The sequence below is a fragment of the Chaetodon trifascialis genome, chromosome 4 (assembly GCF_039877785.1).
Source record: "Chaetodon trifascialis isolate fChaTrf1 chromosome 4, fChaTrf1.hap1, whole genome shotgun sequence".
In the NCBI taxonomy this organism is placed as follows: domain Eukaryota; kingdom Metazoa; phylum Chordata; class Actinopteri; order Chaetodontiformes; family Chaetodontidae; genus Chaetodon; species Chaetodon trifascialis.
The window spans coordinates 21,183,573-21,207,272 of record NC_092059.1 but is presented as its reverse complement, the minus strand read 5'-3'; the positions used below and the strand labels follow the sequence as shown (position 1 = coordinate 21,207,272).

The 23,700-nt window shown below is 40.5% G+C and overlaps 1 protein-coding gene across 1 annotated transcript in view; it reads left to right on the top strand.

The window, feature by feature from the left end:
* Window positions 1-23,700, top strand: part of LOC139329849 (ephrin type-B receptor 1-like) — a 79,309-nt gene that overhangs the window by 18,988 nt on the left and 36,621 nt on the right. Inside the window, exons 2-6 of the mRNA XM_070960426.1 lie at window positions 10,795-10,859; window positions 11,557-11,847; window positions 12,747-12,965; window positions 13,068-13,248; window positions 20,027-20,182. Of these exons, the coding sequence (XP_070816527.1) occupies window positions 10,795-10,859; window positions 11,557-11,847; window positions 12,747-12,965; window positions 13,068-13,248; window positions 20,027-20,182 (912 nt within the window). The remainder of the gene's footprint in view (window positions 1-10,794; window positions 10,860-11,556; window positions 11,848-12,746; window positions 12,966-13,067; window positions 13,249-20,026; window positions 20,183-23,700) is intronic.

Sequence of the window (23,700 nt, the reverse complement as noted above, 5' to 3'; positions counted from 1 at the left end):
GCAACACAAGAGTCAAATATTATTACGCAGATAAACATCAAACAATTAGCTTCAGCTGCGGATACACTGATCTGACTTTTTGTTTCCTGATACTAATTTAGATACCTGATCTCCTGGTCTCTGCTGATATGCAGGACCAATTCTAACCACGGCTGTTTTTGTTTCCCAGATCTTTATGAGGCGTCCTTGTTGCATGGAGTACATTTGGATCAGTCAGGAACATTAAAAGAAACCGTTACACATGCTGTAACTTCTCCTTTTTATGATATTATTATAATGCATCAACCTAAATTACATTTTTATCATACCCTGGTGTGGCGACTGTACTTAGAGGAATATTGGACTTTTCACTCCACTACATTTATGATACAGCTTTAGTTCCTAGTTCCTTTGTGGTGTAATAGTTCACTTCTAAATCAATGATTATGAGAACAATAAAATGCTCGGTTCTACTTTTTACTTGATAGCAAAGTACATTTTGATCAGAATACTTTTGCTTAAGTAAAAAACTTGCATGCCTTACTTTTGCTTGGAATAGAGTACTTGTACAGTGCAGTATGTGTTCTTGTACTTAAGTAAGGGATCTGAGGACTTCTTCCAGCTCAACTGGCCCATACCCAATCTGCTAAATATGACCAGTTTTGGGCCTGGTGCATCTCTTGCTTCAGTCTTAATTAAATGATCCTCTGTGATCAGTTGAACAGCTGTTTCATCTCTCATCTGGTTTTCAATCACTGATCCTCCAGGTACACACTGGCATGCTTCAAACCGAGTGTCGTAGAAGTCCATCTACATCTGTATCACTCACATCTTACTAAAAGTCTTCATGCACTTGAAAAAAACACTCTATTGAGCCTTAACACACTAACAAAATGTGTACCCATTGTCCTTCAACCCCACCATACACTCCTCTCTGGATTTTGATTTATCTGCTTATATTCCCATTTTAACAAGAAGTGACAAATGGCTGCCCATCCCATTCGCCATATGTTCCACACTGAGCACATAACTTTTTATTTGTGCTTACAGAAGTTATATCATCCTTGCCCGTGCCCACTCACATAGCCCTCTGAATTACCCACCCTATCAAAGCTCTGAACATCCACTTTATCCAGCGTGTGACGACGTCTAATGCGGCGTCTGCCGGCGTCACTCTCCTTAAAAACAGAGCATGTCAGTTAGAGGCCTGTTCCCCCTTGTGTTACTCACAAAGGCACAAAGGATTCTGCCACAGTGACAGACTGGATGCTTCACACAGCGCTTGTGTCTCTGAGTGAGCGTGTGCACGCATGTGAGTGTGTGTGTGCACGTTCCTTTTTGTGGTAGTGGCAGTTTCATGTTAAGTTTTCTTCCAGAGAGAGAGAGACAGGCTTCATCACTGCTCAGTTCTAAAAATACGAACCCAATATGTTCTCGTTTTATTGTTGTTCCGTTCCTATTTTCTAAAAGACAATAAGTTAGTTATATATTTATTTTACAGTGACTAGCACACCCTGTTGTCTAAAAACCCAATATGTTTCAGTTATATTTATAGTGACAAGCCTCTACTGTGACAAGCAATCATATTCTGGAGAACCACGATACATCTTCTGAGTTTTAAAGCCAGAAACCTGCCCTGCTTCTTTAAAGACTATGTATTTTGTTGACAGGTTTTACTGTGTTGTATTGAATTATCTAACATATAATATGTCTTAGTGACAAGTCATCAAACTATACTATTGTAAAGAAATCCAAGTTTGCAGGAGCTATTCATCAGCATTTCTCAGCCTTGATTTTTTGGCAACACCACGAGCAATGGAGCAAGCTGTAAATTGTTCAAATGTGCAAGTATCAGGGAGGATTTACAGGCCTTTTTTCTGTGTCTGAAAAGCTGAGATAGAAGGTTTCTGCAGGACAGCACTGATAAGCTATTTCTCCCAACAGTGATGAGCATGTCCTCTTTCATCAAGTGAAATCATGACACCACAAATTTTCTAGGTCAAGGCTGTTAACGACAGATGCGAGAGCGGGATGAGAGGAGAGGTGAAGTCAGAGGATCAGGGAGAAACGTAAGGGAAGAAAAAAAAAAACAAGTCTGGGGACCGAAAGTGCGTGCGTGTGTTTTGTGTGGGATGCTTATTCAAAAAGAAACTGTGACACAGATAAGTGCTCGTGTGTGACAGCTTGGCTGTTCGTTTGAACACGGCCGCCCTGCGCCTCTCACCATTCACAACCACAGCGACGTGTCAGCAGTGAGAAAAGCAACCTGATACCACAAAGCACTGGTTACACCCTGCACACATACAGGACTGAAGACGTCCTGCTGTGATGCCACACTGCTTTGTGGGCACACTTGGCCTGAAAACGTCTACTCTGTGTTTCCCATTGAGGGATGGATGGAAGACTTTAAATCTGACCAAGACTACCTGTTGTCAGGTAGTCTATTGTTCATCCCTGCTTTGGGTTGGTTTGATGGAAGGCTCAAAGGTTTTCCATGTTTTGAAGATATGTAAATAATCATTTGTCTCCAAAAAACAAAAACATCTCTAATTAATGTTTTAGCCACTTGGAGGGAGCTGGACAAGCTGTAAACACATCATGGACATAACCTCTTAAAGTTGATAAGGTGAGAGTGTTTGTGAAACAGCTCCTTATTTACACATCTAGCAGATGCTGAGCAGCATTAGCTTTCATTCAGAGCTGTGGTTCTTCACTCTCCTTTTAGCTCTGTCTAGTCTTCACCAACTCTTGAGGAAAGCATCTGTCTCTCTAGCTGCTAAATGCTCCTCTATGTTCACCAGATAGTCTGGGAACCAAACAGCAAACAGCTCTGGCATTGCACAGTGGACTGATTCAAGCTTTTTTTTTGCTGCGAACATCTGTCTGCTGCAGCTGGAAAAAATTATAAATAATAAAGTCGCTGGCCATAAAACCAAAACAAATGAGCCCAAAGATGCTAAAATGCTCCACAGAGCTGAGGGGAACTGCTGAGTTGGCTAATAATTGCCTTTGTGTTTATCATTTCCATAGTCATTTAGTCATTGTTACAGTAAAATAAAATATTGATAAATGCAGCTTTAATTCAGTCAAATTCAGCTCAGTTCAATCCAATCAAACCCAAAGTGGAATTTGTTATATTTGTTACAATATGTCACACACACACACACACACACACACACACACACACACACACACACACACACACACACACACACACACACACACACACACACACACACACACAACATCTTCATGTGCCATACAACATGTCACACATACACAACAGTACTGACACTGGCACATGTTGCTGTCACGCATGTGAGATCAGAAGAGCTTTGAGGAGTTAGTCTACAAAGACATTTGTATTAGACTTTCATTTTACAATCCACTGCTGCTGCCTTTGTTATATGAGCTACCCAACATGTGTTAGCAACTCTCTGTGGATCTTAGTTAATATGTTGTTATTCAGAGAACTCAGACAGTACTTATTCATGATAAATTAGCAGTAATATTACTTATGTTATTGTAAGTATATAACACAGTATGCCTAGTTATATGATATGAACAATTCAACAACGACCTTCATAAGATTTAGCTTATTGTTCACCTGAACAGCTCTACTCACAACCATCTGTGTACCCTAATCTACTATTTGAGCAGCCATGGAGGTTCATGACTTACCTCTCTTGGCGAAAGGAGTTAAAATGTGCATAAATAAGAGTGGAGCTGACAGTGGCTGAAACCAAAAATACTTTAAGAGGCCTAGTGCCTAATTTAGCAGCAAGGAACTGGGGAAAAGCTGAACACCACAAAGAGTAATTCAGCAACCTCAAGTGGAACTTTCACATAGGGATATTTTATCACCAAGATTGTGCTCTTGACAAAAACACGCCTTTATTGAAAAAAGCATCAACTAGTAAAAAAGGAAAATGGGAACAAAGCCAGTAGACTGCCATGAGGAAGCTGTGAGATTTGTTAACGCAGGCCCTTAAAGTAATCAAATAAAAGTACTGAGGGAGACAAGACTGGAAAGAACTGCGTTCTTTGAAATTAGTTCAACTAATTTCTTGGAGCCCCCTTTCCAGTTCATCATCAGCACTAATACACTGACAGGTTGCAGGTTGGCCTTTCCCGGAACTGGTACATATGGTGGCATGCCCAAGTACTGAAATCCCTGCTGTGTGTAAAAGCAAATAAACAGAGATTAGCTATTAATACACTAGGACGAAGAGCCCCATGTGTCTAATTTGTTTCGTGCTGCACACAGAGGAGGAAAAATCAAGAAGGAAATTAATACCAGTATTAGCAGGACAGCTTAGTAGAGGATGAGGGGCTGATAAATGTGAACCTATAGTTCTTTCAGATACTGCGAGCGGAAACCTAAGACATGCCTTATATGTGGACTCTGGTTAGTTTGACATTGTTAGCATTTTATTCTTAGACAATTTCCACTTAAGTTTAATTAACAGCAGATAAAATTACTTTAGGACATTGGGTATAAAGGTGTACTTTATTGATAGGTCTTAAAGGGGCATTCCACCAATTTGACACATTGAGGTCATAGGGGGTATTTTTCAGCCTGTCAAAACAGCTGCATGATGTCTTCTGGGGCTGTAGTTATTTGAGCTTGAACACATATTTATAGCACAAAGCCTGCAGTATGAAGTGGAGGTGTGGAGTTTGAAACACATGGGCATTACCAGCCAGAGAGGGTCTCACCAAGGATGCATTAACAAAAACGTTTAATGTTTGATATAATCCAATAAACTTAAACAGGAGGTAGAGCGGTCGTCTGCCAACCAGGAGGTCGGTAGTTCGATCCCTGGTCGAGTATCCTTGGGCAAGATACTGAACGTTAAAACAGCCCCCGATGCTGCGCCATCGGTGTGTGACTTCATATGTATGCCGCTTTGGATGAAAGCTTCTGCCAAATGACTAATTGTAAAACTATGTAAAGTACAAAATGTATTTTAATTAGACTGTATGTGCAGTAAAGTCCTGTGGGTGCATTTTCCCACCTTTGGAGTGAAGCTGCTTTTGATCTCATAGACATCCAGTAATTGCCCCCATTCCAAACTCTGTTTAATTTATGACATGACGGTGTCATGCTATTGTCGCAGAATTGTAATTTTGTCCACAACATCCACGGCACCTCGTGTAAATCTACTGTTGTTGCATACTTATGTCTATTTGTTGCTGATACAATGTGTTTCTGAACTGCTGAGCAGACTCTTTTGAGACAACAGGGTCAGCCCATTAGCCACTACTTCAGATTGATGTTGAATGTGTAAATTATTGGGTGAGACTTTGCAGGCTTTACAGGCCAAAGTGTAGCTGCAGGGAAGTGCGTGCAGATAAGAGCAGTTTGGAGACACTAAAGGGTAATAGTGAGCCCAGTGGAGCTCCTGTGGGGCTGATACAGGAAAGCACTTTCGACTGGAAATAAAATTTGGTAAGACTAATGACATACTTTCTTCTGGTCCAAGCCAGCTTTTTGGCTTTTTGCTTAGCTGCTCATCCTCGTGTTTAAGTCTAATTAGATCATTTCCTGTGGAGAGTTAAATGATCGTCCAGGTTACGTGTGGGGACAACTTTTTAGATTTTACAGAGCAGTGTGCCCTGTCTCATAATTGTCTTCATTATTGATTTTGGGGGCCTGTGAGCTTGGATTCAAAGAAAAGCTGCTGTCCTGCAGAGTTTATGTTTGTGTGTTTGTGATAGTGTACACAGTGTATCTGTACAGCCGACGTATATTTGATACATGCAAGGGCACATCTGCATCTGAATGTGTCTGCTCTTGACTTAGTTGTCCTTCCGTGACACTGTGTCATTCCACTTCAACGCCTGATTGGTCAACGACTGTCTCTGCAGGCGGTATGACGTCTTTCACTCCAGGAGGGCTTTTAGCGTGTGTTTGGCTTGTGTGTGTGTGCACGTCTGTGTGCTATTTCGGTGTGCTCCCTTAACCACGAGCGTGATGCTCCAAGGCACATTCAGTATATACAATGCACACACACACAAATACACACATTCAGAGGCATATAAATCACACAATTTGCGCCTTTGAACAGTTGACTTATCTGGTTAGAACACACTTGGCTAATTAGAGTAAGATGAACCAACCTCACTTGCCATTTGACCACCTGCATTTATACATCACACAGACAACCCCCCCCCCCACACACACACACACGCGCACACACACACACACACACACACACAAAGAAAAGGAGGCAGAAATAACAGTAAAATTACATCTAATTCAGCATCTGTGATAGAAATACTTTTATTTCTCCCTCATTGGCCACAACAAGGATTTAACAGCCTCTGTGATGGCTACAATATCGCACAGATTTACCTGCTGTTTCCTCTGCCATAAAATGAGTCTGGTTCCATTCAGTGGTGTGGTTGGTGTGTGTTGGTTGAGGGGGTGCACCACTGCGGGGGGAGGTAGGTGCAATGTGATCACAGCCTCCAATATGTCAAAAGTAATTAGGCTGATCAGAGAATATACCGTATTGTGCACAGAGAGGTGTGTGCTGTGTGCTGTTAATTAGAGTGATGGGTAGATGCACTCTAATAAGCCCAGCATAGACTTCTTCTCTTTAAAACAGAGATTTCACAAGGCACCTTTGCTGTTATGATTTGGTTATGCTGTTCCTCTACTCCGGGACAAGTAGTTTGTAACTGTACAAAGAGAGGATGAGTATTTAAATAGTTAGGCCTAATGACAATAATAGTTTTAATTATCAGTGGGGATTTTTGGGCAAACATGTTAAACATTTGCTGATTCAAGCTTCTCAAATTTCAGAATTTAATGCTTTTCTTTGTCAAATATGATAGAAAATGAAATACCTTTGTGTGGTGAATGGGAGAATGTTACCTTGCATGTTGGGTAATTGTGATGAGCATTTTCAGTATATTTTGTTTTTTTTCATTTTCTAGACTAGATATTTCACCTTTATGTCCATTATATGTTATATGTTTGAAACCTCTATATTTTATGTTTTATGTAGCGCTGCTGTGATGGCAATGACACTTCAGAGATTCTAATCTCACTGAGACCCTTTCCTGGTTAAATAAAATTAATTGAGAAAAAGCTTGGCAGGTTAATCAATGATGAAAATGATCATTAGCTGCAGTCCTAATGAAGCGAGAAAGATGATTAGACGTGGAAGAATTTCATTTTTGCTTTATTTATATTTATTCCATGTAAAATAAGAAGTTCAATATAAAAGATATTTGCCTGTGCCACATTACTCTCCCAGCACTTGCTCATAATGCTCAAGCTGTGAGCAGGATGCAATAACATGAAATGATGAATCATAGAGGTCCTCCAAGAGTTCCTGGCATGATGGTGTAATCAATTTTCCATAAATATATTACCAGCAAAGTTTGTGTATTGTATGCTAAAATTGCCTGAGAATATGCCTTTAACACCCTGTTTTGAAGTAGAAATATGGTGGTATGGTGGAGTATGACAGTGCGCAGCCATTGTTCTGTTCTTTAAGCAAAGCCCTGAATCAAATCCCTTCTTGCAAGACTTTGCTGGAAGGTAGAGCTTGTAAGACTACATGAGCTATTCCAACATCTCTTCTGTCAACATTGTGGATTTCTCTCTATATTACCATTTTTCTTTTTAGCCTCATTTTTTTTTTTTTACCCAAACTTCAAAGACATCTGAACAGGCAAAATATGCAAGGCAGAAATAAACTGGGTCTATATTCTGCAGTGGATCGTTTTTTTGAAAATCTTTGTTGACAACATGCCACTAAACGCACTGAAGCTACAAATTAGATAGTGACAATTGTCACCGTTTGAATAAGCTTTGGTCCAAGATTTTGATAGTCGAGTACATTTTCCCGTGACAAGCATTTCATTTTCCCAAACGACCTTCACTCCCAAGGGAGAGCTGAAATGCTGGGTTCTGCTGTAATTAGGCTAGCTTGCTGACAAAAAAAGAAGCACCCAAGGTAGAGGGGGAGATAAAAGACAGGGAGGTAGAGTGAAGGAGAGGATGAAGGTGGGGAGGGTGTGAGGAGGAGGAGAGGAGATAATGAGAGGCAGGGTGACAGAATGAAAGAGTGCAAGAGGAGGAGAGCATGTCAAGAATCAAGGGGAGTTGTTTGCCTGCGGCTGCCTCATGGTGCGATGTCGTCGAATCTTCTCACCATGTTTTATTACAAAGGACTCTATGTAAGGGTCTGTGTTGTCAGCATGCCAACTAACCTATGTCAGCACGGGTGTCTCAGCGTGTCCACTCGCTGCGCTGTGTGGCCGTTAAACAGCAGTCACATTCAAGTAATGCAGGAGAGCTAGTAAACCGCCGGAGCAAAAATTATATTTAAAAAGACATTAATGGGAGTAACGGCATCATTTTATCATGAAGAACTGCACAAGCAGTCATGAAATTATATTTCTTAGACCTCTGCATGGTTCACTACAACACTACTTTTGACTGAATTTTTCACTTCTGACTTCTGAGAGCAATGCTGAGCTATTGTTTCAACAAGCTCTTAAATTATTTGCTCAGTTTGCTTGACAAGGTGGTGGCCAAATATATGTCTGTTTCAGTCTTTAGTTACATGGAAGTAGCATGACATGCAAATTTTAAGATCTTCATCTAATTAAATACTCCACTGTCTGCACTCCTACTACCAGCAATAGGCAATGAAAACTGTCTTCCATAACTCTGTCATCCTAAATTATTGATAGCTTTTCTTTCCAGTACTAACATTAACATGCATGGACATTTTAATGCATTTTTTTTTTCTCCCAGCCTGCCTGGCTTTGGACATACCAGACAGAAAGACGCTTAAAATAGTTCTTAGGGCTGCTCACATGGTAATTTTTCACTATTAACACAGTGGATCTATAATATCTAGTGAAATATTTTTAGAATGGATGTTGCCATCTTGGCTCTCAAGTAGCTTTGATGTCAAGTTGTCACATATATATTTTTGTCTTTCAGACATCTTTGTTGCCATCAAAGAGACCAATTTTCTATGTGATGTACAGTACTGTGTCAGTGCGTAACCCAGCTGTGGTTTAATGAATGTGTCAGCTTAGTATGTGAGGTAATTGTAACTGATAGAGCTGATGGTGTAGGTTCAGGTAGGTATATGAAATCATTGGTGGTACCCAGATAACTGAGTGCTACCAACACACATTCACACAATGGAGTTATCTATTTACTAACCGACTGATTTCACATATATGCAATTATTCTACAATTAATGATAGATTACTTATTTCAGTAATGATTAGTCCGAGGGATCACAATTTCTAATTTAGGATGTACATTTAGGAATGGGCAGTTGCTATTTTTAAAATCCTGTATCAACGTGGCCAATATGTTTACATTTTATAGCCCACTATTGATTTTGTTGTAATACAGGCCTACTGCAATCGCTGTAATTTCAACTGAGAAATTGTTTATGTATAAAATAACCAGACAGGAAATACAGGAAGGTGACACATTTATAATATTTCTGCTGCTGCAAACGGTTTTCTGTGGCTAACTGCTAAGGCTTCTGCTAACTGCTAATGCTGCTGCTAACTGTTTTCTGTGGCTAACTGTTGATGCTTCTTCTAACTGTTATAGCTGTTGCTAAGCTAATTTTCAAATGGTTTCTGGGCTAGCTGATATTGCCCTTACTAACTGTGTTCTGTTTGCAAAAGCTAATGCTGCTGCATACTGTTTTCTGTGTCTTACGGCTAAGGCTTCTGCTAACTGTTTTCTGTTGCTAACTGTTAATGCCTCTGCTACCTGCTAATGCTGCTGTTTTCTGTTGTAAATGCTGCTTACTTCAAATGATGTCAGCTGCTTTCTGTTGCTAAGTGATATTCTAGTTTCTAACTGCTATTTACAGGCCAGAAACCATACAGTCTTAATGATCAAGTATAGGGAATAACTTCAATAACAAATCGGCAAATTCTGGAGGATCCCAACCATTACCTGTCATTAGCCATCTAGCTAGGTAGTCTGAACCCATACAACTTGATGTAACTCGTTTAGCTTAAATTTCAACATGCTCATTAAACACTGTCGGGCTGTGAGAGGCCACTTCTCTAAGAAGGTAAGAATGCCATCCACCGGCTTTTCGCTGTAACATGGTGTTAAACTACTGAACTAACAAAACACATTATACGTCGAACAATTTTCAAAACATGAAATGTCACAGAGCAGTATACAGTCACATACAAAGGTAGGCTAATGTTATTTCATTTTGCGACATACCAGTAGATAAACATGATTAGTCAGTTTTTGGTTAGCATTCCACTGGCATAACATTAGCTGAGCCTAAACCTATCATTAATTAACTTTAGTTTTGTCACACATTTTCTCCCTTGTCACTGTTGAAACCTTCTCTTTATATAGACTTATATTATTTTGTATGATTTCAGCATACTATTTTGTATGTGCACAGATAACACTGAATGGTAGTGTTATACATTGTTGCTGTCAAATATGAGATGTATGCTAACTAGGCAGGAAATCTCCTGTTTCCTGTTATGTAAAGGAAAAGTATCCAACGATGACTTTGGTTTACGTTGTGACTTTTGTTTATACAGTGTGAGTGTAGCCAGAGGTCTGGTCGATTAGTAGTTATTGTCTCTTTCCTCATGGGGGTGGAAAGAAAAGAGGGAAAGACAGAATAGGTGTAAAGTGGGATTTTATGAATATGAATGACACGCATCACTATGCGGACCAAAGTCGTCTGACCTGACTATTAATTAAACTCATACCTGTCCTCCTCCTGCAGCTCCATCTTTTCACCTGTCCCTCTGTCTCTCTCTCTTTTTGTCTGACAGAGACAGTGATGGATACAAGGACAGCGACAGCTGAGCTTGGCTGGATATCGTTCCCTGCCAATGGAGTAAGAACAATGTGCAAAGGTGTACTGCCTGCCTGCCTGCCTGCGTGTGTGTGTGTGTGTGTGTGTGTACCCTTGGGGAAAGCAGTTTGAGTACACTTTACAGAGCTCCATTAACAAGTCTGTCAAAATCTTAATTACAGTTGCAAGGTGACACCAATTAACCGCTACTGATGCAGAATAGGATAGATTCCAATACATCCGAGAGGTGTATCACACAAGAGTCCACAATGGACCAATGAATAGAAAATATTCATTGGTCCATATCTATTCTATTATATAGAATAGAACAAAATAGAATAGGGTCTTCCACTCTCATTCTTGAACTCCTTGGGTTTTTTAAAATGCTGGCTTGGCTACTAGCTGGTCACAATGGTCTGCTGTGTGTGTATGCTTGTGTGTGTTTGAGGTGAGTCGCTCTAATTGTGATGAATGATTGTCCCTGTTCACAAAAGAACAAGGTAGAGGAGAGGAAAAAGTGAATAAGGGAGGGGAGTGGGAAGTAGGAAAAGAGAGAGAGAGTTAAAATGGAAGGGAGGGGAAGGGAAAGTTTAATTTGTGTCAAGTCTTGGTAAACCCATTAATCATTTTAGCCTCTCTTTCTCCCTCTTCCTCTGCTCCCTCCCCTCTCACCCATACCCCCTGCCCCTTCATCACACACACACACACACACACACACGCACACACACACATTCCTCAGTGGGAGGAGGTGAGCGGCTATGATGAGAACCTCAACACCATCAGGACGTACCAGGTGTGCAATGTGTTTGAGCCCAGCCAGAACAACTGGCTCCTCACCACTTACATTGACAGGCGGGCGGCACAACGTATCTACGTGGAGATCCGCTTCACCGTACGTGACTGCGCGTCCATCCCCAGTGTCCTCGGCTCCTGCAAAGAGACGTTCAACCTCTACTACCTGGAGACTGACAGGACCGTGTCAGAGGGCATCAAAGGGGTGGAGTACTGGGCCAATGCCCCTTTTCTTAAGGTAATGAGTCCAGACATGAGAGACTTTAAATAAAGGAGTAAAGTGTGAAGAGCTGCTGGTTCTGGGAGTGTTGTCACAGTGTAGCTTAGCATTTCAAAGGTGAAATTTGATGATAATCTCAATGTTTCTCAGCACAAAGACACCAATACTGTCGGGCTATGTTATGGACATCAGTTTATCTTCATTTCTGATATTTGATGTCATTTGGCATGACAAATGTGAGTGCTAAGTGCTGCAGTACAAATGAGTTGATACAGTTTACTGGTCTGGGGAAAATGCGGGCCAGAGTCTGGAAATCTGACATTGGTACACATTCATTCATTCATTCATTCATTCATTCATTCATTCATTCATTATCACTGTCCAGTGAAAATCATGTCTCTGTATTAGATTACCTGAAAAATGAAAAAAAAAAAAAAAAAAACCCCCAAACATCTAACTTCCTTGATCTATTAGAATTAACTGATTGAATGTTTTCTGTGGTGCTTTTTGACTTCTCTCTTGACAGTGTCACAGTCTTACATGGTCACAGTTTTTCAATTAACCTTTTTTCAGTGTAGCTTCACAGTGTTTATGTTGATGAATCAGAGTGCTGGAAACCATCCGAGTGTTGGAAATGTCCCAGCAGTCGCCTCTGGTGCCACCATTGAGGTTCAGTGGGGAAATAACAAATAATAACATAATAAAATGATATGGTATGTGGTCAAGTGCATTTATTCAGTATTACACAGCAGATTCAAACGTTACTGAGTGAATCTAAAATAAGGACCACATTTATCCATTCCATAAAGAACAGGGACAACCCAAAGCTGCATGTCAATTAATTCATGTATTAATTTCTTTCTTTCTCTCTTCTTTCTTCTTTCCTATCCACCTCTCTCTCTGTATCTCACTGTAAGGTGGACACCATCGCTGCAGATGAGAGTTTCTCCCAGGTCGATTTTGGGGGAAGGCTAATGAAGGTGAACACAGAAGTTCGGAGTTTTGGGCCGCTGTCCAAAGGCAGAGGGTTCCATTTAGCCTTCCAGGATCTGGGAGCTTGCATGTCCCTTCTGGCTGTCAGAGTATTCTACAAGAAATGTCCCAGCATTGTGCAGAACTTTGCATTTTTCCCAGAGGTATGGAGAAGAAAGTAACTGAAAACTGTGGCGCTCTTTTCATCAGACTTTGGTGCAGCTGTTGTCTAACATGTAAATTTTTATGATTCTGATTCTGTGCAGACACTGACTGGAGCAGAGTCCACCTCATTAGTCATTGCTAGGGGAAGTTGTATCCCCAATGCTGAGGAAGTAGACGTGCCTATAAAGCTCTACTGTAACGGAGATGGAGAGTGGATGGTACCCATCGGCAGCTGCAGCTGCAAGGCGGGTTATGAACCAGACAATGGCAACGTGTGTCGAGGTAAATCTGTGCATTCATGAGGCTTGCTAGTTCAAACTGTGCTCGTAAAAACTGAGAAAAAAAAATGAAAGCAGCCACAAATACTGCAGTGCAGCTCAACAGAGATATATATGAGATAACATCATGTAGGCTGAATTAATTATTATTTTTTAAATCAAGATCTGATGACCTTGCTACAGCAGTGTTGCATGCTGCACACACATTTCACATTGTTTTGTAGCAAAAGCTATCAAGCCAGCATGACAGCAAATCAATATCCAGCAATCATGCTCCTAATAATCAAGCATAGCAACCATACTATTGCAGCAGGAGAGAAGCATACAGCAAAATGGTAGCGTTACAATGTTAGTTTTTAACAGTGTGCATGCTACAAGCATAGCATGGAAAGCATGTTTGGAACAAAATATGTGCATATCAATTCTCTTTGTTTTTCACTCTGAGAAATGTGCCATATTCAAGTCCTTGCTTGTGCTGCAAAACGGCACCATAGCTGTATGCTGACTCAATTCTGTAGAAAATGTAAATTACTGCATGCAAGAGAGCAAAGTATGTCAATTCTGGCAGCCCTAGCTGAATAATCACATGCATGTATACATTTTCTGGTGTATTTTCGCCCTAGGCTGCAGCTCACAATGTTCCAAATGTTAATATTAGTAGAAACAGACTTGGGTGAACCTGGCACAGAAATAGCTCCTCTTCCCTCAATGTTCCATATATCTCTACCTCTTTCACTTCCTTTTTATATCTGGCCTCCTTCCCCATTTCCTCTCCGAAGTAGTACCCATCATTTTGTATTCTCCCTGGAGAGTCTTGTCCATTTCGTGTGTATATGTGTGTGTGGTGGGGTGGGTGAATGTGAGCAAGTGTGTGATGTATGTACATATGGTGAAATGATAAGTGAGGCCGCTTCATCCTGTGTTAATTAGTTTAGTGTGTTCCAGCCAGATTAGCCTCCTGAAAATTAGTCCTGAACTGTCAGTGTCTCAGAGAGATAGAGGGGTATCTGAAAGGAGGGAGGGAAAGAAGGAAGGAAGGAAGGAAGGAGGGAAGGAAGAAAGAAAGACAGGAGAGCCCTCTGGAGAGATGGACTGGCAAGAAGCAAAAAAAGAGTAAAAGTTAATAAAAGGACAATCCAAGGACAGAAAGTTAAAAACTGTGACAGATAAAAGAGATAGAGAGCAAAGAAGGGACTGATGAATAGTATTCTATCTGTCTCCTGTGAAATACATTAAATGCACTGACTGAAATCAGCTTAGGCTTTGGTGTCAGTGTCTCTTTTGCACAGAAATACTTTTTCTTCATATAATACTTGAGTGGGTCGAAGGTAAGCCAGACACGACTCATGGGAGACAGTGATTAAGTCTGACAATACTGCAGTAATCTTGACTGCCATTGCAGAAGAAATTAAGGTGCAGTTTGGAATTATCATATTCCCAGCCCGTTGCTGAGGATCTCTAAAAGAATATCATACTCCCTTTAAAACAAAAGCAGAAGGCAGATCTGTGCGATGCGGGAAAACATTTAAGTATTTTTCAATGATAATTAAGTCACTATTTCCCTTCAGTTTAACTTGTCTTTCTCTAGTAGGAGTTTTACAGCCTGAAAAAGGAAAGAATGGTACAAGCTGCAAATAGAATATCTATTCAAATAAATAAATGATACAAAAATAAACAAAAATCCACAATCTTGTCAGCATAAATGACTGTCCTTTATATTGATTGTTGTTTGCCAGCATGTGTGATGTATTCACGGCCGGACATTCGCGCTAATGTCGCATTTTGTTGCGGAGGTGTTTCTCTGAGAGCCTGGCTACTCATTCTTGGGGATGGGTCTAATTACTGGTGAGACTGCGCTTGCACTCATTGTGCATTATTAAATGGGGGTGCTTCAGGTGATTAACTTAGATGAATCATCTGTTTCGTGTCAGACATTAAGCAAATCATTTTCTCAAAGGGAGCTCTTTTCTGTCCCACCCAACTGTCCAACTGTTCTAACAGTTGCTGAGTTCAGTTTGTTTTTTAGCTAACTCAACCAACGCTGCTGTGCCTCTTTGGCCTATTTTTTCCAGTGTTTGGGTAAATAGTATTGACATATTGAAGTTTCTAATTTTCTGAATGAGATATTTCACGGTCGGTGTTTGTATCATTTATATTGTCCAGCCCTAGTAGAAAGTCTGACTGGATGCAGACCAAAGACAAACTCTGTGATGCCACGTCTACGTACACCTGCCTCTTGTGTTGCATTCAGGGCTTTTGCACCTAAACTGTGATTTAAGAGTTCACGGGACAGAGCAGGTCCCGTCTGTCTCCACTGAGCTGGAGTCTTTTTGGTGTGCTCTTCTGCCAATCAGCTGATAACGACTTGGCAAGGAACTGCGTTCACTATTAGAACAGATGGTTGTCTTTGTGTGTGTGCGTGTGTGTGAGTGTGTGTGTGTGTGCATGTATTTGTGTGTATGTGTGTGTCAGGGCACAGAGATTGTGTTTATTTTGCACCAAATCAGCATATTGTGCAAACCATCCGGCAAAACTGGATCAACATCAAAGTACTGTGTGTGTGTGTGTGTGTGTGTGTGTGTGTGTGTGTGTGTGTTTGTAAATTAAACAAATATTCAAATGGACCCATACTTCAAATGCACCACACTACAAATGTAAGCACTACCACTGAATATACACGAACCACCCCTGCTGTGGACCCCAGCAATGCTCTAAGAGTTTTAAAAACCTGCAGGCTTTTAACACACACACACACACACACACACACACACACACACACAGTCATACAAATTTTTAGTAATTGATCAGTGAGCCTGTATTCCTACTTTAGACAATTGTCATCTGCATGGTCGCTGTGTGACTCCACACAGCTGGATAAAGGCAGTGAGGGAGACAGAGGAATAATCTTTCTTTCTTTCTTTCTTTCTTTCTTTCTTTCTTTCTTTCTTTCTTTCTTTCTTTCTTTCTTTCTTTGTAATTATCTCTCCTATCTTTTGTTCCTTGTCTTTTTGTCTCCCCGTTGGTTCTGAGATTTGTTCCATTTCCATGATGGATTTTCTGATCTGTGAGCTTCATTGCAATGACACCAAAATAGGTAGATAACATTATGAACATCACAGCAAATGCATCTGTACTACCTATCGCAGCTTTTTTTCCACTCACTGATATTCAGTCTCTTGACTCTCTACAGTCTCAGTCTCTCTACTGATATTTCAGGCTATTAGTGTCTAGTGACACCAACAAAGATAATGTTAATCCATTCATGTCCATGTAAGGTGGATCAAAGTGACACTATATAACAAAATTATCGTACATGAATCAATTACTTTGTATCATATTGGAAGCAGATTACAACTTGTAATCAGATTAAAAGAAAAGCCCACTGCTGTCAAGACAACATTGCGGTCTATATATTACACATACAGTGCATGACTCTACAAGTGTACGCACAACCAACATGCACATGCATATGTAGTGTTACTAGTTTAAAACCCTGAGACAGATGACAAAGAAAGAGAGAGAGAGAGAGAGAGAGAGAGAGAGAGAGAGAGATAACTATACAGAGGTATCTACAGTAGAGATAATCGAGAGGGGGAGCAAGACTTGTTGCCATGGTGACACGCCCCATGTGTATGAGCAAGGTTGTTGAATAAATGACCTTGACAAGCCAGATGTCTATCTGCCTATTCAAGCCACACACAAACACACACACACACACACACACACACACACACACACACACACACACACACACACACACACACACACATAAAAGAGGCCTAATCCATTGACACTCCTGAGGAGAGGAGAATAGGTAGATGTCTGATAATAAAGAAACTAACTGACTGACATAAAGGAGCAGGGCGTCTGTAAATGGAGACTGAAGGCGACACTGGCAAAACTGTAGCTGAAGACAGTTTGAATGTGTGAGGAAGTACAATGGCAGTTTCAGATAGCACATTTCAGGTAGTATGAACACGGGACTTTGCAACAGGTTTAAAGGGGTCAAGACTGTAAAGAGGGGAGCTTTGGCTGACTTGTTTACTCAGTCAGTCACGCTGTCTCAGCCTCTTCGATCCAGTTGGATGTGAATTCCATTAGGGCCTCTGACGCAGTCAACCTTTCACAGCCAGTTACTCGTTTTTTAGGGTTGTTTTTTTTGTTTTTTTTTTTGCATTTTTCTGCCTTTATTACAGACGGGAGAGATGACAGAAATATGAGGGATATAGAGTCGGCATTGTAGCCCCACAGCCCTTTACTGTTAAAGCTGCAAATGAATTGACCATCTGACCAATTATCTGTTGGTTGACAAGTTTATTAATCTATTGTTTTGTATATACGTAAATACTATATATATACCATTGATCAATGGCACTTTTTCAAGAAAGTCCTTGCCAAAGTGGTCGCACACTTCACACATAATAAACAGCACAGTAGCCTGTGAAAAAAAGCTTTCAAAGCAGCTGCAATCATTTTCTTGCTTAAAAATCTTAAGTAACACCGAAGAACAACTCAAAAACTGTTCATCTCATCAGGGGCAGAAATGGTTTGTGTTTCAGGCGAGAGTGCTTGTCAGTTATTTGCTGGTTAAGTACACATTATGTGCCTCGTTCAAGGCGTTTTGATAGTAGCTCAGGTTAGCCATTAAACATTTCCAAACTGGTCTACAATTGAAAACTTCAAAGCTCCAGTTTGTGCAGAAACAGTACTGAGAGTAGGTGACAGCCGAGCTAAAGAAAGGAAATCATATGTAGTTTAAACATGACGAAGAAGATGTGACGTGACTAAACAAGTGCAGCATCATGACCTGGTCAAACATCTGAAGGGAAACATATCACATGTTAAGTCAGATCACTTTATGTCCCAAATTCATACATCAGATTTCATAAGAGCCTTTCTGGTGAGGGCAAACATGTTGAATCATGACTATAAGTTAAAAAAAAGGCGAACAGGGAAACAGAGAGGTGTGATATGAGAAATTAGGCTGAAATGAAAGCTCTGCCAAAAGGCTGAGAAAAATCAAATGAGGTTTTTTAATGTTACTTTTTTACAGTTTTGATTTATCTTTAGCACTTTGTTTTCCCTCCTCCGCTGTAATGAATGTTCACTTCATCTTGGAGCTGCTGTAAGACCAAAATGCAAATGTTACACAGATTTATGTTGTCGGAGAGAGAAGAGTCTAAATGATTACATGAACTGAGGGAGAGAAGTTAATGAGAAGAAATGACAGCAAGTTAAGAGCAGCAGTGTCATTTAATGAAACGTTAAAGGTTCTACGGGTCAGGCAGAATTTGTTCAAGAGAAAAAAGAAAACACAAAGGAAACAAATCCTGAAAGGCACAAGAGAAAAGAGGATGAAATGGAGGCGAGAAGAAGAAAAAGAGGAACACAATGAAGCTGCTGTTTTCATTCTTCCCTCTCACTTCTGTTGTGTTCACTCCCCTGAAATGTTAGATTGCTATATCTTGGTTTTGCTGATGAGTTTGATCTCACATGACTTCCAATAGAGGATGCTGTTCTTCACCCCCGTGTTTTACTGCATATTACACTGCACATGGACCACAGAGCTTGAGGAAATGACTCAGATATCAGATTTGAAGTACTGTTTATACTGATTGTACATTTAGCCAGAGCAGTAGAAGCCATCATGCTGGTACATGCTGAGACATTATGATCAGGCAAAGGTCTAGCTTTATAGCTATTAAAAATGCATGCCAGAAATAAAAAATGCAACACTACTTTTGCCAGGAAAAAAGAGGGGAATATGCATAGATACAACTGTGGCATCCCAGAAACGTAGTGTGGGTTGGTGTGAATGGGCTGTTCAGTGTCAAGTGAGAATGTTTAATTACTGTTTTTGTGCAACTGCATCAACATTTCCTGTAGATTCCCTTTGGGTGAGCAGGTGAGATGCTGTGTGCCACGACACGCAGTTATAAGTGACTAGTTTGATGTGTTTAAAAGCTTGAAAGTGTGCAAGGTTATTTTGTAACAGATGGTTATTAAATGCACATTATGCTGTACTTCCTCAAATTTAAGGCTGCAGAGGGACACATACAAGACCTGCTGTGGTGTTCGCTTTTAATTAAATGAAAGGGAGGGCCTTCTGAACACCGTGGTTGAGAGACAGAGGCACACGATCACAACAGATGCAACTCAAAACTTCTGTAAGAGCTCCAGAAGCATCCAGCATGCACACACCTCGCATCTCCATCACTAGGCTTGTCTCATTTCAAGCAGACTGCAGTGCAAACGATGGAACTCCATGCTGTTTTATACAAGCTGAATAACAAGGATGTACTGTATGTTCAGCACAAGCCGTCCCTGGATGAATAAAAGTTGGATAAAGGGGGAACATCATCTTTAAGAATTCATATATGTGTTTCATGTCCTAAAGGATAATTCAGTTAATATTTATGGACAGAGACATCTCTGACCCAGATAAAGGAACCGGAGAAATGGAACCGTAATCTACACCACAGATAATCACTGTGAGTTTGTAGATGGAGAAAAATGTTTTTTTGCATCTTGTCTGAACAAGATAATGTGCCGCTGTCTCCAGAAATCCCCCTCTGTGCTTTGTCAACCTCATGCTACCAGTAATAACTCTACTGGTGCAGCGCCTTTCTAGAGCAAAGTTTACCAAATGTCGAGCAATCAAGACAAACAAAAGGCGGACAAACACGTCTTATTTGTTGTGTTTCCCTCATGTTCAGGAGGCAGAGTTGTGAATTCTTTATTTCTTACATGTTTTTCCCCTCTCTCCCTCTTTCTCTCCTCAGCTTGCCCTCAGGGCACCTTTAAGTCTACCCAGGGGGCGGGATTATGTCAGCAGTGCCCGCTCAACAGTCGCTCCACCATCGAGGCCGCCACCCTCTGCGGTTGTCGGAACGGCTATTACCGTGGAGACATGGACAAACCGGAGGACGTTTGCACCAGTGAGTCAGTCTCCCACTGTCAAAGAAACACAGACAAAATAGGAATACACACATACTCCAGAAACCTTTCAGCGGCGTAGCTTAGTGTGATTATGCCTCAAAGTGATTGAGACATAATCCGAGGCCGAGAGGGCAGATTTTTGAACTGAATTTACCATTAGCTGACATATTACATCATATCAGCGGTTGACATCGCTGACAGTCCAATATCTCATCATTGAATTAAAGGCCAACAGCTGCTTTGATTTCTCATTCCAACCTTAATTTTATGCACCTCATTCAAAGCGAGTGTGCCGCAATGTTCCCATCCTTGTTTGGGGATTTGGGGAGCAGTAAGTAATAACACTGCCACATTCCTCAGGCTTTCCATTGGAGTGAATATGTGTTTAGTGTGTTGAAGAGGCTGTATTACTATGCAAGACGAGGAGCAGAGTTTGAAAAATGCTGCCTCTCAGTTCCACAGAGAGATGGTGTAAGTAGGTTGAGACATGAATCATTTGGACTGTCTCTGCAGCGAGTCTCAAACTGTGAAAATGTGGGTATATTTCTGTGTGTATCAGTACATGTGTGTGTGTGTGCACGTCCTGGTGACCTGGATACAACATGTTTTTTTGGGATGGGGGTAAAAAAGCTCTGCCTCATTCATAGACGGGTCTTTATTTGTCTGTTTAACATTAATGAATTAATTTGCATCATTCTGCCAGAAGAATAAATAGAAGGTCGCTCAAAAACTGTCGAATTTTCTCTCAGGTGTTGTGTGAATCATGACACAGTGACCATTTTACGAGTCCTACTTGTAGCCCTGTATTTCCTCTTTAAGAACTGGTTTTGGCCTCTGTCTACCAGTGTGGGGTTTTCACTACTACACTGTAAGTAAAAGTACTTCTTCAGCTGAATAATGTTTGCTGTCAGTGTTTTTTTGTTAAATGTGATGTTTTTAGATCAATATTACTTCTGCATTAATGCGTATTTTGCATTTTATTGCTGTAGATGTTCAAGGTTGAACTACTTTTAACTACTTTACATACTCTTGGGTGCTTTAATCTACAGCCGTGCATCATATTGTATCAAATCATCATTTTCATTAAGTTTTTAGCGTCGCTGAACCATGTATCTCTAAAATGTCAGCTTTTCATGAGCTCTGAAAAACAGCATCGTTTTCAGCTTTGTGACAGTACATTTAATCCAGGGGGGATTTAAGTTGTTTGTTTAGTTTAAAAAGTAGGAGAATTTTCTCCACCTATAAATGATCACTTACCCCTCAGTCTATCGGAAACAGAAACAGAAATACATAGTTTTTGCTTGACAGGAAGGGTATGAAAAATTGTAGTGTGTCACCAGTAACTATAGCTATCAGATGAATATATAGGTACTATAAATACAGTGGAGTAACTCAAATTTGTACTCAACTTTGGTACTTCAGTGCATGTGCATTCCACCACTGGTATTGTAAACAGATTTAATAGCAGTTTATATTTTGATTTCATGCTAAAATCCCTTATTTACTATCACACAATCCTGAGGTGGTTTGACTGGCTTTAATACCACAAACACTCAGTCTGCATAAAGCCAACCAAAAGGTCAAATGCACCAGAGTTTGTTTTAATTAAGCCAGTTAGGTGTGGAAGAAGCTGCAGATGCACAATCAGGGTTGTTGTAAAATATTCACATAGTGATCCATTAAGGTTCAATCCAGGATTAAAGATGATGTTTTAAACTAAATATATTGCGAATTTTTGGGGTTACATGCTGCAATACTTGTAATTCTTTTTCCCTCGTGTTGCAATCAAACCATCTCACTACTCATTATTGATTGTAGTATATTACAGAGGAAAAAATGATTTTGCCACACCGGTTGTGGAACAATTTAAGGGGTTAACTTATTCTGACAACAGAGAAGTCACATAAAAAGCCTCACCTCAAACAGTGGCAGCAAACTCTCAAATTGATGCTGACAGAAGAAAAATCAACTTCCCCAGTGAAAAGGTGTTAGGTGTCAACCTACTCAGCCTACACAGCTTTGCGAATTACCTTGGTACTCTCAATTCAAGGGCAAAAACAAATCGAGTCACAAATGTGTGTTTTTGTCAAACACAACAGCAATGAAAAGGAAGAGTGGAAAATCTGAAAATCATGGGACTTCAATATAGGAAGGAACTTCAGTGTATTTTTATTTGGTATAAACACAATCACATATAAAATCAGATCAGTGAAATGAAAGAGTGAGCATGCAGTGTGTGGAAAGTAGCCTGACTGAAAATCATTCCCTCAGCATGCCTCATGGGCTGCATAGATACAGTGGAGGTGCGTGAGTGTACTGTGTGTATGATTGGGTTTTGTTGGAGATGTGTTTTTGTGCGCAGGTCAGATTGTTACTGCGTAAGCCACTTACAAAAAGGTGAATAAGTGCAGGACGTGGTTGCAGACTGCAGTACAGACGAAGTTTGAAGTGCTTTAAATGGTTTCTGTGTTTTACAGCAAAGTGGTCAAATTAAAATTATATCATCTTTTCTGCAAGTGTCTGACAGTGAACAAGAATTTGTATTTGCGTTATTCAGATCAAAAGTAAGTTTTAGTGAATATCTGTGTGAACAGGCTGCGTGTGTGTGTGTGTGTGTGTGTGTGTGTGTGTGTGTGTGTGTGTGTGTGTGTGTGTGTGATTATGCATGCACAGTTTGTGATGGGTCCTCTCTCTCAGTAAGAATGTTTATAAGATGGTGCGACTTAGATTTTCAACCCCCTACTGATTGTTAGCACTTTGATTCTGCAGCGTGGGTTTCTCTGAGTGTCTGTTTGACAAATACACACATACACATATTCCACAGGGCCATCTTTTACGACTCTGTGATTTAACATGCCAAGGTTGAGTATCCATTTCATTTCATCTGCTTTGGTTCCAACATGTTGTGCGGGTGTGTCTGCGCGTGTCGCGGGTCTTGTGATGTGTGTGAACAGTCAAGGAGAAGTGAACCCGCTAGGTTTAACCTTGTGAAAACTCTGGGTGTGCATTTAAGACACCCTAGAAAACTAGAATTTCTCCTCAGATCAAAGACATGAGCTGACAGAAAAGAGACAGAACCAGCAAGAGAGAAACTGACTGACTGACTGACTGACTGACTGACTGAAGAGTGACAGACAAAAGAGACTCTCTGGCTGGTGGTGAGCTGTTAGGTCACCTTCTGTCTGTTCGAGACAGGGTTGGCTGCAGCCCAAACTCCCTACATCTGTACCAGCATACTGGTTGGAAACTGCACTTGGTAACTTAAATGCAGGCAGCCTTGAAATGACAGAAACAAGCGTTTAAACATTGACAAATTGATGTCAGTAAAATAAAAGTAATCATCCTCTTTTTCGCTGGTCAGTGAGCAGAAATGTCCAGGATTTATGTTGAATATAATCTAACGAACAGGATGAATTGAAGGTTTCTCAAAATACCCAACATGCTGTGAGACAGGATGTCTGATCTTTTGTGTTGCAAGAAGTATTCAGCTTTGTCACGTTCACATTCTTATGTTTTG